The sequence below is a fragment of the Sinocyclocheilus anshuiensis genome, unplaced genomic scaffold (genome assembly GCF_001515605.1).
Source record: "Sinocyclocheilus anshuiensis isolate Anshui unplaced genomic scaffold, SAMN03320099.WGS_v1.1 scaffold457, whole genome shotgun sequence".
In the NCBI taxonomy this organism is placed as follows: Eukaryota; Metazoa; Chordata; class Actinopteri; order Cypriniformes; family Cyprinidae; genus Sinocyclocheilus; species Sinocyclocheilus anshuiensis.
The window spans coordinates 2096294-2110695 of NW_015537939.1; the positions used below are offsets into that span (position 1 = coordinate 2096294).

At 37.6% G+C, this 14402-nt stretch overlaps 1 protein-coding gene across 7 annotated transcripts in view; it reads right to left on the reverse strand.

Moving 5' to 3' along the window:
- Window positions 1-24: 24 nt before the first annotated feature.
- kiaa1328 (KIAA1328 ortholog) overlaps window positions 25-14402 on the reverse strand; it is a 27190-nt gene continuing 12812 nt past the window's right edge. For 2 of the 7 annotated variants that reach the window (XM_016451455.1, XM_016451446.1), the window contains exons 6-11: window positions 13768-13892; window positions 10948-11480; window positions 10627-10731; window positions 8670-8788; window positions 8437-8554; window positions 25-378 (exon numbers count right to left, since the gene is read on the reverse strand). In XM_016451455.1, coding sequence (XP_016306941.1) covers window positions 171-378; window positions 8437-8554; window positions 8670-8788; window positions 10627-10731; window positions 10948-11480; window positions 13768-13892 — 1208 coding nt within the window. In that variant the 3' untranslated portion in view covers window positions 25-170. Of the gene's footprint in view, window positions 379-3906; window positions 4123-4237; window positions 4381-8436; window positions 8555-8669; window positions 8789-10626; window positions 10732-10947; window positions 11481-13767; window positions 13893-14402 lie in introns of those variants that run through there. The other 5 variants (XR_001631134.1, XR_001631136.1, XR_001631137.1 and 2 more) reach the window with 5 other exon arrangements.

Here is a 14402-nt window from a genome sequence, read left to right on the forward strand (position 1 = left end):
AAAAATAAACCTTGAATACGTCAATAGCACAAAAAAAGTTAAAAATTAAGACCATAATTATTTCAAGACACTAAAGAGATTTAAAAGGCAGAATTAAGAGCACATGAATAATTAATGATCATTCAAATTCAGTTATTCCTACAATCAATCTGAGTCGCCATGATAACCCTTCAACAGATGAAAAAGATGTCTTCTAAGATCTCGCTCTCCTCCAGGTCTTGCAGAGAGGAACGATTGGGGCCACAAGGAGAGAGAAGAGTCTTCTGAAAGGACTGAGGGGCGACGAAACTCCTCCGGGATGAGGGGTTGATTCGGTACCTTTCTGTATTGGATACGGGGCTGATAATGTCCAACAGCTCAATCAAAGAGTCGTCCAACCTAACAATGAAAAAAAAAAAAACATCACTCAGTGAAAATGTCATAGAATTGTTTTATAAACTAAAATGGAAGTGGACAAATGTGATATAAATAAAAGCATGAAAATGTACATCATCACTCAGTGAAAATGTCATAGAATTGTTTTATAAACTAAAACGGAAGTGGACAAATGTGATATAAATAAAAGCATGAAAATGTACATAGCACTCGGAATGCTGTACATCCTCAGATTCCCCTACATAAAAACAACATTGTTGCATCTGAATAGACGACAGAGTTCACAGGCTTTGAAACATGTGGCCTTAGGGTGCATATGAAGAACAAGTCAGCTCGTTTTTTTCCTAGTTTGGAAGGAAAACTGAGAGCCGAGTGAGGAGATAAATAAATAAAAGAATAAATAAACAAAGATTAAGCTAATAAAGATTCAACCCCTCAGTCGAGGTGCTTAATAAATTATTCATCGAGTACAGACGCGCACATTTCAGATATAAAACATGAATTCTTAAAGCACGCTCCACTGATGCTGCTAACATAATTCACTGCTCATTCTAAACAGCATTGATTTGCATCCATGCAGCAGAGGGGATGAGTGGGTATTCATACAGATGTGTGTGTGTGTGTGTGTGTGTGTGTCTGAGGGATCTCGGCTCCTATAAGAGGCAGAAAACTGTGTCATCCACTGAGTGCCTCTGACATATGAAAGCAGTATTTGCTTCACAACCATGACAGCTGTGATTATCCAGGACGCTGAGATACATGCCATCCACTATTTCCTTGGTGTCTCACACGTTTTTGGTCTGAAATCATGAAAGTATTTGGCTATACCTGAAAATATTTCCACAGAAAGGTAAATAGAAATTAAAGGTTGTCTGAACTTCAAACTTCCATCCTTCTCAGGAAACACATTAGCTCTGTTCTAAAGCTCTGCCTTCTAGACAAACATCCTTTCTAAGATGGAAGCTCAAAAGTGAATTATTTGGAACAATTAATATAGACAACAACTCCTCACGTACTGTAAGACGCGATTCACAATTTATTCCAGTAGAGTATAACGGTAGCATGTTGCTTATCTAAACGTGAAGGATAAAATGGTTATTTTAAGATTGACCTATTTATATGTCAGTATTTAATTAAATCTATGCATATAAATCTCATCTTCTCCATTTTGGATTTATTTTTTTCACTAAGCTTGGCGCAATGCTTTTTGGTACTGCCTTAACCAGAAAATATCTTGAATTTTGTTAAGTAATATTAAGATATTAATGCTGCCTACCTTTTAGGCTTATGTTGAGAGGAGTCTCTATGGTGCTTTAAAATTATGTTTGGGTATTGGCAGCACACTAGATTTTGACTAACTGTGACTATATCAACATCAAGCAATATCGTTGATGAAAAAAGATGAGCCGAAACTAGATGAGGCAAAATAAACTAATCGTATGAGCAGACTTTCTCTTCATTTGTGCTTATAGATAAAAGTGCAATAATTCATGACAATTTCTCATGACAATAATCATGAACTGTAATTGTGATTAAACATTTGAGCAAAATAATTGGGATTAACACTTTAAGCATTATGCAGCAAGAATAAAATACAAGTATTCTAGACAAAAATTTTCTGAAATTCACAAAAAAAAAAATCAGGATAGGTTGACTAAAAAACTAAAAGGACATTTAAAACAGGACCAAGACTCAAAACAACAACACTAACGTGCATGAAAAGGGACAATTTTCAACAAATATTTCAATTTGAGTTTGTTTTTCACAAAAGTTATCATATGACTACAGAAGAATATAGTGAATATAGCAACTATGTATGGACTACTTTTAAGGTGCAGTTATATTCGGTGAAATTTTGCCTGCAAAAAGTGTCAATTTTCAAATTAGTGATGAAACGATAAAGACACAAGTCACATACCAAAAGCTTTTTTGTTTGATCAACGCTGCAAATCCATGTAACCAAGCTGAACCCACAGTGAAATCTGTGTAGAGAAAACTTTCACCCTCACGCAAAATTACTATTGAAATAACTGGAATTTGCCAACGAAAATTTGTCGAACAACAATAAATGTGGAAAATTTTGTCATTTTTGAGGCTTGCCAACCCAAACCATTTTCATTGCGAGAAATAATGCAGCCAAAACATTCTTCCTACAGATTTGAAACAAATAATGACAGGCTCTTCACATTTATGTGAACTATCTCTTAAAATCGAAAATTATGCCTACACCTCCCATCCTTCAACTGTCTATTTCAGTTGACCAGGTGAGGACTGAGCGAACTGGAGAATCTCTGCACAGGTAAAGATTAGTTTTGAGGCAGACGGATTGATCCCCAGAGTGTTGAACACATGTTCACACAGCCAGCGCGGTGGGGTTCCTGAGCACCTGTTCTCCCTCACACTGTTACTGATGAAGGTGCCCTAGCTCTGGAAGACATCCTGCATTGTTCCGCTGCCAAAGATTGGAAACCCCCGGTTCCCTGAGGACTGCAGACCAGTTGATCTCACTTCACACATTGAGAAGACCTCTGAGAAGCTGGTCCTTAGACAGACCACCTGGACCCAGGACAGTTTGTTAACCGCTGTTACGGTTCTGACCCTGAACTCTGGAGGCCGCAACCATTCACCATTAACAAACCTACATATGCTGTACTATACTGGCTGTTCTGCACACTGCCATCAGACAAACACAAGAGCTCTGGTCCAAACCCTAGAGAGCTGCCATGCTGTCTACGGCCTATATGAAGGGTTCTTCACAAGGGACAGATTTGGAACAACCTACAAAGGCAGCAACTCCATATCAAGTGCAATTTTGAGAAATTTAGTACTTCAACTTATTTCAGTTAGTTGCCAAGGAAGCACTTCTAATTTTCCTTCTCTTCATCATGATATTTTATGATACAGCCCTAGTGAGAAGTAAGTACATTGCACCTTTCCAATTCATGAGCCCAACTGCATTTCAGCGATTACATAAAACAGTTAATGCAGACTTCCACTCTTATGTTGTTTTTGCACCGTTAACTTGTCAACCTATATTCCAGTAATACATACATAATCAGGAACGTCTCATTTCACTCCTGCAATTTTACACTGAATGTTTCTGAGTACTCACTTTTGATGTGGCTGTTATTTTGTATAAATGGAGTTTTCTTAATGAAATTACTTTGCAATAAATATTATGTTACAAGAATTATGTTCTTAACTAACAGACACAAACAACATTTGCATTTTATCTGTCAGGTATGTTTCATTTGCTAGCGATTACAGAGCCAGTTACAAGACTGTTTGAGAAAGAGACTTGCTCGCTGAATGTCAGTATGCAACTTCATATATTCACTCATGATAAAAAACAAATTACAAATATTTCATGACATCATAATAGATCAAGCTGCTTAATGTTCTTTTGCTTTTAAGCCTGAAACTTGAATCTAGGTTTCATTTACATCCAGTCCTATAACAATGATAGTAATGTCCAATCCGGGAATCTCATTTTGTCATTTTGGCGAATGACAATCGATTGCCATCCGACAATTCTTTTGCACATTTGCATCAGAGGGAAAGAGAAGGAGAGCTTACACTGAGGGTGGATGGCTGATGGGGTGGGACTTTGGCAAGGCACCCTCTTGAAATGTGAGAATTAGCATTTTTATTTGTTGATTTATTTAACGGACAGGCCTCTCAAACAGCCATCCATCAACGGACGACATTGCCGATATGAATAATGCATTTCTTACCGCCGGTCACAATCTATAACAAGGGAAGGGGTAGGTGTAGTTTGGGCGGGGGAGGGAGGGGGATGTTAGGGCGTTGGTAGGAGGAAATTGCCGGCGAGAATGCTAATGTGTTTGGCAGTCATATTTACCCAAATGCTTTCATTGCTTTTCACAAGGTCCACTGGTGAATGACCATGAGACATTAATATCACTTAAGAGGAGGTTTGCTAATCCCAAACGCTATCTGTTCACTCAACGGATCAGTAGGGGTTAGGAACAGAGTTCAAGATGCCTGAAATAGAAAAGCAGATGTGAGCGGAACGATGGCAGTATTTAAGTAACCAGATTACTGAAGAGAAAAATACAATGAAATAGTTAAATTAAATAGTGAATTCCTGAATTATTGAAAAGAGAAAATATATAAATAACTAATCAAATATTATTATTATTTTAAAAATGAATATATACTGTGTGTGTATGTGTGTGTGTGTGTATATATACAGTGGTGTGAAAAAGTGTTGGCCCCCTTCCTGATTTCTTATTTTTTTGCATGTTTGTCACACTTTAATGTTTCAGATCATCAAACAAATGTAAATATTAGTCAAAGATAACAAGTGAACACAACATGCAGTTTTTAAATGAAGGTTTTTATTATTAAGGGAAAACAAAATCCAAAACTACATGGCCCTGTGTGAAGAAGTGTTTGCCCCCCTGTTAAAACTGTGGTTTATCACACCTGAGTTCAATTTCTCTAGCCACACCCAGGCCTGATTACTGCCACACCTGTTCGCAACGAAGAAATCTCTTAAATAGGACCTGCCTGACAAAGTGAAGTAGACCAAAAGATCCTCAAAAGCTAGACATCATGCCGATATATATATATATATATATATATATATATGCATATATGCAATACTTTTTTGGAAATCATACAAAAGTATAAAGAATATACTAGAATCTCTACAGGTTAACTCATTTTGCAAACATGGGCATAAAAAAACTCCTACTCGCATCAATGAGAGCGAGGAGGAGTAAAATACAGAGAGAGGGTGAAAGACAGAGAAAGAATCAGGTTCTACTTCAATAATTCCAAACAAAAGACAGTTTATCAGTTTCCAGACTCCAGTTATTTTACTGTTCTCATTAAAAATGTCTGTCACGCCTGAGAGCCCAAACAAATTTGTAGCCCAAACAGTAATATAAAAAATCTTAAAACGGCAAATACAGACAAAACTGCATGTCAATTTTCTTCCAAATCAATAGTAAGCTGAGGAGAGGCACAGGCCATGAACAGGAGCACTGACATTTCTCACTTCGGCTCTATCAAACCAGCCCTGAAAATTTTAATAAGATACACAATTAAAACATTTTTTTAAAGATTAGAAGAGAAGTTAGTTAGATTAGTTCAGAAAGTTCACAAAAGATGGCCCAAGTCTGCACAGGTTAATTTAAAAAGGTGGAAGTTATTTGAAAGAAGGACGTGGTTTGATAAGTGTATTGTTTTGATGACTCTTACGGAGGTTGTGGAGTTTTATCAGTCTGACTGCATAATTCATCTCCTTCTCGTTCTGTGACACTTACAGTCCACTCTCCTGAGCGAGATCAACTCACACAAGATTTTTATATTTCTAAAGGGAAATGTGAGGAGCTTGCCATGCAAAACACAACATCACGACGATGGGGCTTTTTATATAATTATATATAAATATTAAATAAACATAAATCTTTTAAAAATATTATTAAAAATAAATATTGTTGTTTTTGGCATATTGTTACATAGTTGCTAAAGCATTGCTGTCTGGTTTCTATGGTGTTTATGGAGGATGCTGAACAGTGTCAAAAGAGCCCACCACAGTCTTTCTGAACTCTTTATTAATGTACGTGTACAAGATTTTACGCAAGTTTTATCACCCACCATATGAAAACCTTAAAGATCAAAAGTCTGGTTGCTAAGAAAATAATAACACGCACCTCTCCTCAATCATTCAACTCCACAAATGATGCGGGATTACAAACATGTCGAAGTTTAAAATTCTAAATCCTTACCACCAACTATTTATTAAAGACAGAAATAGTGACACTTGCTTTAACAAGAGTTAAAAAAGCCAGAATTTGAAAGACAAGACCAATTTAAGTGTGTTACCATGCAAGAATCAGCATTTGAGTTTACACAACCCAAGGATACTGCCAATCAAAGAAAACTACCTATTTCAGATTGAGTGAAATGGTATGATCTATAGCAGACAGGATATATCCATAATCATTTTCATTAACCTGAGCTTTTTTTTCCCAGGGCATTTTTTTTCCTTTAAGCAAACTTGTAGTAATAAAGTGCTTGTCTATTGATTCATTGTGGGCTGACAGCTATAGGTTGTTCTTCAAGAGTGTGTCCATACAGCATCAGACCCATTAGACCCTGGACCAGACCTGAGGTTGTTCAGAAGACTGCTGGCATCCAACCTCTGGCTTCTTAAATAAATAAATAAACTATAAAATGACACACTTCATTGATTTCCTCAAATCAGGTTTGGTTTTGAATAATGCAAAGGTACCTTCCAGACGGTGGGCAACAATAAAATATTTATCTTCCATACATAGACTTTCCACAGTGCTGGTTGGCATAAACGTGGTAATCTCAGAGTTCATGTTTGGTATTAGTGGGGCAAAGGAAGGTTTTCCATGATGCTTTACCAACCAAGCCAAATATGTCCTGTTAAATCAAAATATGAATTGCATGTCATATGTACAGATATTTGTGCTGTCAATGTAAAGTTCCATTTTCATCAATTATCTTAATTAACTTTTATATTTATTATTTTCCTACCATCGGAGCAATTTAAGCTAGTTTAGAGATTCTAAATATTGATGTGCGATTTCTTAACCACGGCAAATCATTAATTCATTCAATTAAAATCTTCTAATCGAATCAATTCACAATCCTAAGAGAAATGTGTAAGTAAAAAAACTATTCCATTGGCTATTTTATCACATATCTTTGACGTTAAAGCTGCTTGATGTCACAAATAAAGGTGAATCTGGAATGGCTACTTGAAATTCAACAGTTTGACTGTTCATTAAGAGAAACATCTCTGCCCTGGTCTTTAGTTCACATTTGGCCCTTCTCAACTTCCCCATATTATGCATACGCGAGTATTCAATTCCCTGTCAGTTCTGACATTCTCTTGGTATGCCTCCCAAAAATATCATAGCTGCACACAAAGCAGCCTAATTTTCCCAGCCCCTGTAAAAGTTCTGGCTCGGTAATGAAACGTCTGAGACAGAAAAGAACATATTAATGCAAAATATTCACCACAACATATAACAGGGAGAAAAAAGGCAATTACTTCTGAAGTCAGTATATTTTCTCCTAGAAAAAAAGAGAAGAAATATGCCTTACAAACGACTTACAAATAATCTGCATTTTTCAGAGATGGCATGCTAAATGAGACATGCTCATGCTGTGGGGGTTGGGGGAGGAAAAAAAAGACATGCTGTCACATTAATTACCTTTCTACGTTAAAAGAAAACGGTAATGAATTTCCTTCTCTATCCCAGAGTGTGTCTCGCGCTAGCGGTCAGTGATTCATTCTGTGCCTCACTCTTTCTCATTAAGCTGAGGGAGGCGCCGCGTTCTCGGCCCAGGCTGGAAGACTCGGTTCAATTACACCTGCTGCTGGGCCCTGCTACGCCAGCTAATGGGACTCAGCTTGGCTCCTGTCAGCCTCAGCGCTGGCCGGCAAAAATCTTCATTTAACTCATCAAACAGGCTTCGCACTGCGTTCGGCCCAGACCAGCTTCCTCTTTTTTTCCTCTTTCTTCGCTTCTTCTCCCTTTTTCCCTGTTTTATTCTGATTCCCCCATACATCGCTGCTCCCACCCCTTCTCCTTTTTCGCATGCATGCATGCATTAAGAAGCTCTATCACAGAGACAGGGAGCCCAAGAACACAATTAATACATAGGCTTGGCCCCCGCTGTGCTGTTGAGCCAAAATTGCTGTCATTTCCCTCTTTTCACTCCTTCCTGAATTGAACTTGTTAAATTGTATTTACTGGTATGGGTCTTTTCACTGAGTTTCCTGAGAGTGGCTTCTCTCAAGCACCATACCCCACCCATCTTTAAATTGCAACAGCAGCCTCTCTACAGAAAGTGGTAGTTGAGTGACCGAACTGTCAAGTGGCAAAATTACATGTTTTGCTCAACTAAAAATATAGAAAGGGTGTGTAAAAACACATTGGTTGTGTTAGACGGCTGGGCGGGAACTAGATGTGTGTATGAAGAAGCCCATCCATAGCAAGGGGAAAACACGAGTGGACCAAAGACAGAACCCTGAGGGACACCTTAACTCACCTGGAAGCCTTTGGAGTGCTAGGAGGTCCAAAAGGAGAAATTTGGGGAAGAGCAGATGTCTGGAAGCTTTGTGGAACCACAGGAGAGGTGGCCATATCCTTCTTGGTAATGGAGATATCTGCAGGGAGAAAATTAGAGATGCTTGAAAGGAAATTTCCAATTAAAGATGTGAAGTAAAAAGGTATAACAGCAGAAAGGTATAACATATTCTGCATAATTTCTTGTGCATGTACCTTGTGAAATCTTGGGTGCAGACTGTTCAATACTTGATGTGTGTTGCTGTGACTGTACGTTACTTAACGAAGGTTGAACATTTCCCTGCAAAGTGTGTGACTCTCCTTTTATTTCACTTCTGAATAACAGAGAGATAGAGAGAGGGAGAGAGAGCAAAGATATTGGTCTACACTACTGTTTAAAAGTTTGGTGTTGCTCACCAAGGCTATATTTAATTAATACAGTAAAATTCTGAAATATTAAATCACAATTTAAAGTAACTTTTCTATTTTTATATAATTTAAAATATAATTTATTCCTGTAATGGAAAAGCTGAATTTTCAGCAGCTATTACTCCAGTCTGCATGATCCTTGAGAAATAATTTTAATATGCTGATTTTGGTGCTCAATAAACATTTCATGATGCTGAAAACAGTTAATTCTCAATTAATTTCCTTAATTTTTTATGAACATTTTTCAGGATACGTTCATGAACAGCAAGTTCAATTGAACATATTCTGTAACATTATAAATGGATTTACTGTCAGTTTTGATCAAGTTAATGCACCCTTGCTGCATAAAAGTATTAATTAAAGCTGCAGTCCATTAAGTTTTGCCTCTTTGTCGCCATCTCTGTTTGAAAACCTGCAATTGCAGCTGTTTGCAGAATTATCTTCCTTGCGTGGGTTGTGCACCGGCACGGCTCCAGCACGAATTAATCTAATGTGTGGCTGTCAGTCACCGCACCGGTGTGGATACTGCACTTTGTATTCACAGATTCTACATCTTGAAAGTATGACCCAAATAAGAGATTTCACTGGAGAATGTCATCTGAAAGAGTAAGTAACAACAGCCACTTTTGTTCTGATCAACTGAGGAAAAAAGCATTACAATAAATTGTGCTATCAATGGTGATTAAATCTAATGATCGGTTAGCTCATATCACATCAAACCGTGACAAATTATTATTATTGTTATACTTTGTTTTCAAATTGTTGACGCTTAATAACATTAGCATTGCGTGAGTGCGTGTATTTAGTGTGTATTAGCTTTACCTGTAGATTTCAATTTCTGTACAGTCTAATCTCTAATTGTCATACAATTCGAATTTCATATAAAGAAATTGTTCTTGTAACCCAAAAAACTAATTAAAGTACCTTACAACTCGTTCTCTTTTAAATAAATCTTTTATCATAATGAACATAGCAAGACGAGGAAAAAAGCATAACATAAGAAACTCCATAACTGTATTGATTAAGTGAACAAGTGCTACAGTTACCTAATTACACAATGAACCATTGAAATGTCTTACCTGTCCAGCAGAATAAAAGCCGTCTGCGTCCGTTTTAAACTCCTTCAAAACACAGAGTTCACACCACCTTTCAAAAGCACTGCCGATATTTATTCTTGTTTTAGCAATGGCCCGGTCGCATTCTCTTTTTTTCTGTAGCCACTTCTCAGTACTAATTCTTTTGGTTTTGACTACGGGTGAATCTCCAGTCACTGATGACTGTCGTTTCGACCTTTCTGGATTACAATTCGCCATTTATTCCAGCTGCTGTGAGAAAAGGCTATAAACGATCCGTCATCTGCAGCATCCTCAAGTGCAATATAGCAGACTAGCCGGGACAAATTCTTTATGTTTACAGACGTGATGTAATGACGCAGCGCCATGTTCGAATTTCCCGCGAAAACCTACCTGTACCACTCAAATTAGAAAACTTTATTACAAGCTTACCGTTGTGAATCGAGGTAAAGGCGATAGGTTTGAACACTGGCTGGTCCATGTACTTGCTCAAAAATTTATTTTGGATCATTTTTAACCAAAAAAAGTTACAGACTGCAGCTTTAAAAAACAAATCATACAGAACCTAAATTTGAATCATAGAGTATACTTGAATATTACTTTTATTTATTTATTTATTCATCTCTCCAGCCCTTTTCTGCATTCAATGCAATTTTGAAAACAAGCTTCACCTGTGTGTCAACTGATCCATTACAAAACTGGATTGTTGACCCTCATTAAAACTGCTGTCTCCATTTAGAGGTCTCTCAAAATCTGTTGTGGTTGCTTGCTGAAGCCTTCAAGAGACAAATTAAAACAATGTTCATGGTTCAATTCAAATTAGGCTGCATAATGTTGATTACTATCAAAAACAGTTGAACTTATCCCTCATGGTTACAGTACACTAAATTGAAATACTTTATAGGTGCATGAACTTTTCTCTATTTTAAATCAAACAATGCATTAAAAAATGCTAATAATATTTAAACTTATGGTTTGTGCCAGACTCTTACTTGCTGTACTGAAGGTATGACTGGCGGAGTTGCTTGTTCTGGAGCAAAAGTTTCTCTTCCTGTTGAGCCAACCGAGCTTGAATTCTCTCCCTCTCCATCTCCAGCTGTTTCTTCTGCAGGAGCAGACATCGTCGTTTCTCTTCCCAGTTCTCCCGAACAGACAGTGGTGCTATTCCAGTTCGATTAGCACCACACATGCCATCATTTTCCATTCTGTGGCACTGATGAGAGCACTTGGGTTCAGAGGCGCCATGCAGCCTCAGGGCATTACAGGCTGAGGGTTCACTGTTGGAGAAGCTGAGATCACTACGTCCACCTTCAGAATTGTGTTTGGTGTGCCTGTCATGGATTTCACAGTTCTGGTCACTGCTGGAGGGTGCACTGAACAGTCCCGTTGAGAATGAATGAGTGCACTCCACTGACCCGCCTCTATCAGTTTTGCTTCCTGATGAAGGGAGGTCCAAGTAAGATCCATCTAAAGCAGTTCCTCTTCCACCCCAAGACCTCCTGGCCACCCCCTCGCTGCTAGGAATCTGTGGGACAGGGCATAGGTACAAAAAGTATACACGTCACCTCTGACCATTTAATAATGTGGCCACAAAGGCAGGTTTTACTCAAGGGAGTCAGAAAGTGTGGGCTCATCCCAAGAGAACGCAACAACCCAAGGTCAATCACCAAAGAGATAAACATTCAGGACAAAGGAGAATCTTCCACCTCTCAGGGGACAGAAATGGGCCGCTGACTAATTCAAGAGGAGGTTGCGGAGCATGTACACATACATTACTCACAGCCAAGGTTTCGGAGAGGACAAGCTCATTTTCCTTATACAAGCTTAAGATGGAGGGTGCACACTGGTTGTCATGAAAGATTTGCATGACAGATTTGTGTGTAGTTATGAGTCTGCAGGTTGATTGGCTGATTAATAAACAAAAAATAAATAAGTAAATAACAAAAAGCATAAACTTTGAATAGGGTATTAAACTAAGAGTAGTTTTTATATTGCTAGACAATTGGTGGTTTCCCCTAGATTTGGAGTGCTTTTTATTCAGATTCAGGCCAGGCACTTTTTTGAATGCAATTCACTTATCATTTCTTAATAAATTTCTTTATGTATTTTTCTTCAGGAAAATTGAGAATTGGTATTAACAGTTCAGTTGCAAAAATGGTTCCAGTATATGTGTAAAGATATATATTTAAAAAAATGTTCTTCCAGAGAAATGAATTCAGCCGATGTCCAATACATTACTCACAGCCAAGGTTTCGGAGAGGACAAGCTCATTTTCCTTATACAAGCTTAAGATGGAGGGTGCACAGGGTGCACGGTCTAAACTAAAACAACATGTGAGTTTTTTAGTGTCAGTGAGTTTTCTTGTTTTGTTTTAGCTTTAATATTTTTAGCGACAGTGCTTTGAAGGGGATGAATTTGGAGATGGAACCTCTCTGAGAGGGGTTTAGTGTACTGACAGGTTAACAGTTATAGATGCTAAAGTGTCAGCATGCCAAAACCCCTCTCTGAGAGGCTGCTTCTCTAAATCCATCCCCTTTAAAAGCACCACCGCTAGAGCCATCAAAACAGCGCTTTTGTAACAAATTCACCTTCAACACATTTTAAGGCAATTACTGTTGGACTTCAAATCGCCTGCTGTGAGCAACGAACCATTATTATGAATAATCCAGAGATCTATGATAGTTTGAGCAATAAAAGGAGCTGGATATTTAGGCTTTTTATTTGTTGAATATCTGATCGTTACCCTGTTCAGACAGGATAGGTCACTGATTCACTGGTTGTCATGAAAGATTTGCATGACAGATTTGTGTGTAGTTATGAGTCTGCAGGTTGATTGGCTGATTAATAAACAAAAAATAAATAAGTAAATAACAAAAAGCATAAACTTTGAATAGGGTATTAAACTAAGAGTAGTTTTTATATTGCTAGACAATTGGTGGTTTCCCCTAGATTTGGAGTGCTTTTTATTCAGATTCAGGCCAGGCACTTTTTTGAATGCAATTCACTTATCATTTCTTAATAAATTTCTTTATGTATTTTTCTTCAGGAAAATTGAGAATTGGTATGAACAGTTCAGTTGCAAAAATGGTTCCAGTATATATGTAAAGATATATATTTAAAAAAATGTTCTTCCAGAGAAATGAATTCAGCCGATGTCCAAACAGCTTCAGATAGACAAAATTAAACTGCAGCATTCATTTTTCTTTTTCAAATATTCTCTTTCAATTCGAAATGTCATATTACAGATGTAAAATTAGTTATGAATGCCATTTAATGTTTCAGGCAACCTTGGTGGTCTCATCTCTCTATTTGACCATGTGAAAGACAGAGGGACAAATACAAAAAAAATAGGTACCTGTAGCTGGGAAAATGACATAAGCGTAATCTAATTTAGGGAATTACTGGTAAACTTGCAACAGCCTGCAGTGAGTTACCATTATACATGTTCAAGGTCAATACTATACATATCTACAGTTTATGTGTGTGTGTGTGTGTGTGTGTGTGTATATTTATAAATTAATTAAGTTATATATACAGAATACAGTTAATTTCACCAAATACTCAAATCTCAAAACAAACAAATATCACCTGTCACCGGATAAACTGGTTGGTCTGCCAGGATATTAAGTTAGTGGGGCAAACAAATTAATTTCTTCCTGTTATGGTTATACAAAGCCATGACTGATCAGCCAAAATTTTAACATAGCATAGAGGATACAAATTCAGTGCACGCACATGTTCAATCTGGGCCATTCCTGGCTTTCCTCTATCGCTCTCTCCCACACACAGGCACATTCTCTTTTAGTACTCACCTTGCTGTGGGAGCAGGACTGATTGAGCAGGGTAATAGACTTGTTGAGTTTCTCTTGCTGTTGGGAGAGGTATTGCTGATAGAGTCCCAGCAGTTCCTGACACTCTCCGTACTGCTGCTGCAGGCCTGTGCCGCAGGTCAAGTGTCAACACGCACTGAATAACTCTGCCACTTTTCCCACTTAGACTAAAACTCTCTCCCCTCCCAAGCCAGACATGGTAATCCATTTCCCCCACTGTACTGTTGCCAACCTAATGCTGAGTAGGCAGGAGCCTTTATACAGAAGGTACAAAATTAAAGAACCTGCCTCAGAGTAGTGTCCCAAGGGTAACCAGTAACAGTAAAAGCAAGCTTTATGTCGCGTTAAATACTCAAATATTTTTTTAAATGCCCAAAGCTGATGTTATCAAGCTAAGAGGCAAAACCAATAATATTTCAAGATGCTTTCTTGGACTATATCAGTGGTTGAAAGATTTATGTGGTCTGTGAGTTGACTGGAGGCTTAAAAAATAAATAAAATTTTAAAATAAAAAATCAAAAGAGTGGTCTGTGAGTCAGCTGAGTGATTAAAAAAACTGGGTGACTGAAAAAAAAAAAATTATATACACATATACATATATATATATATATATATAT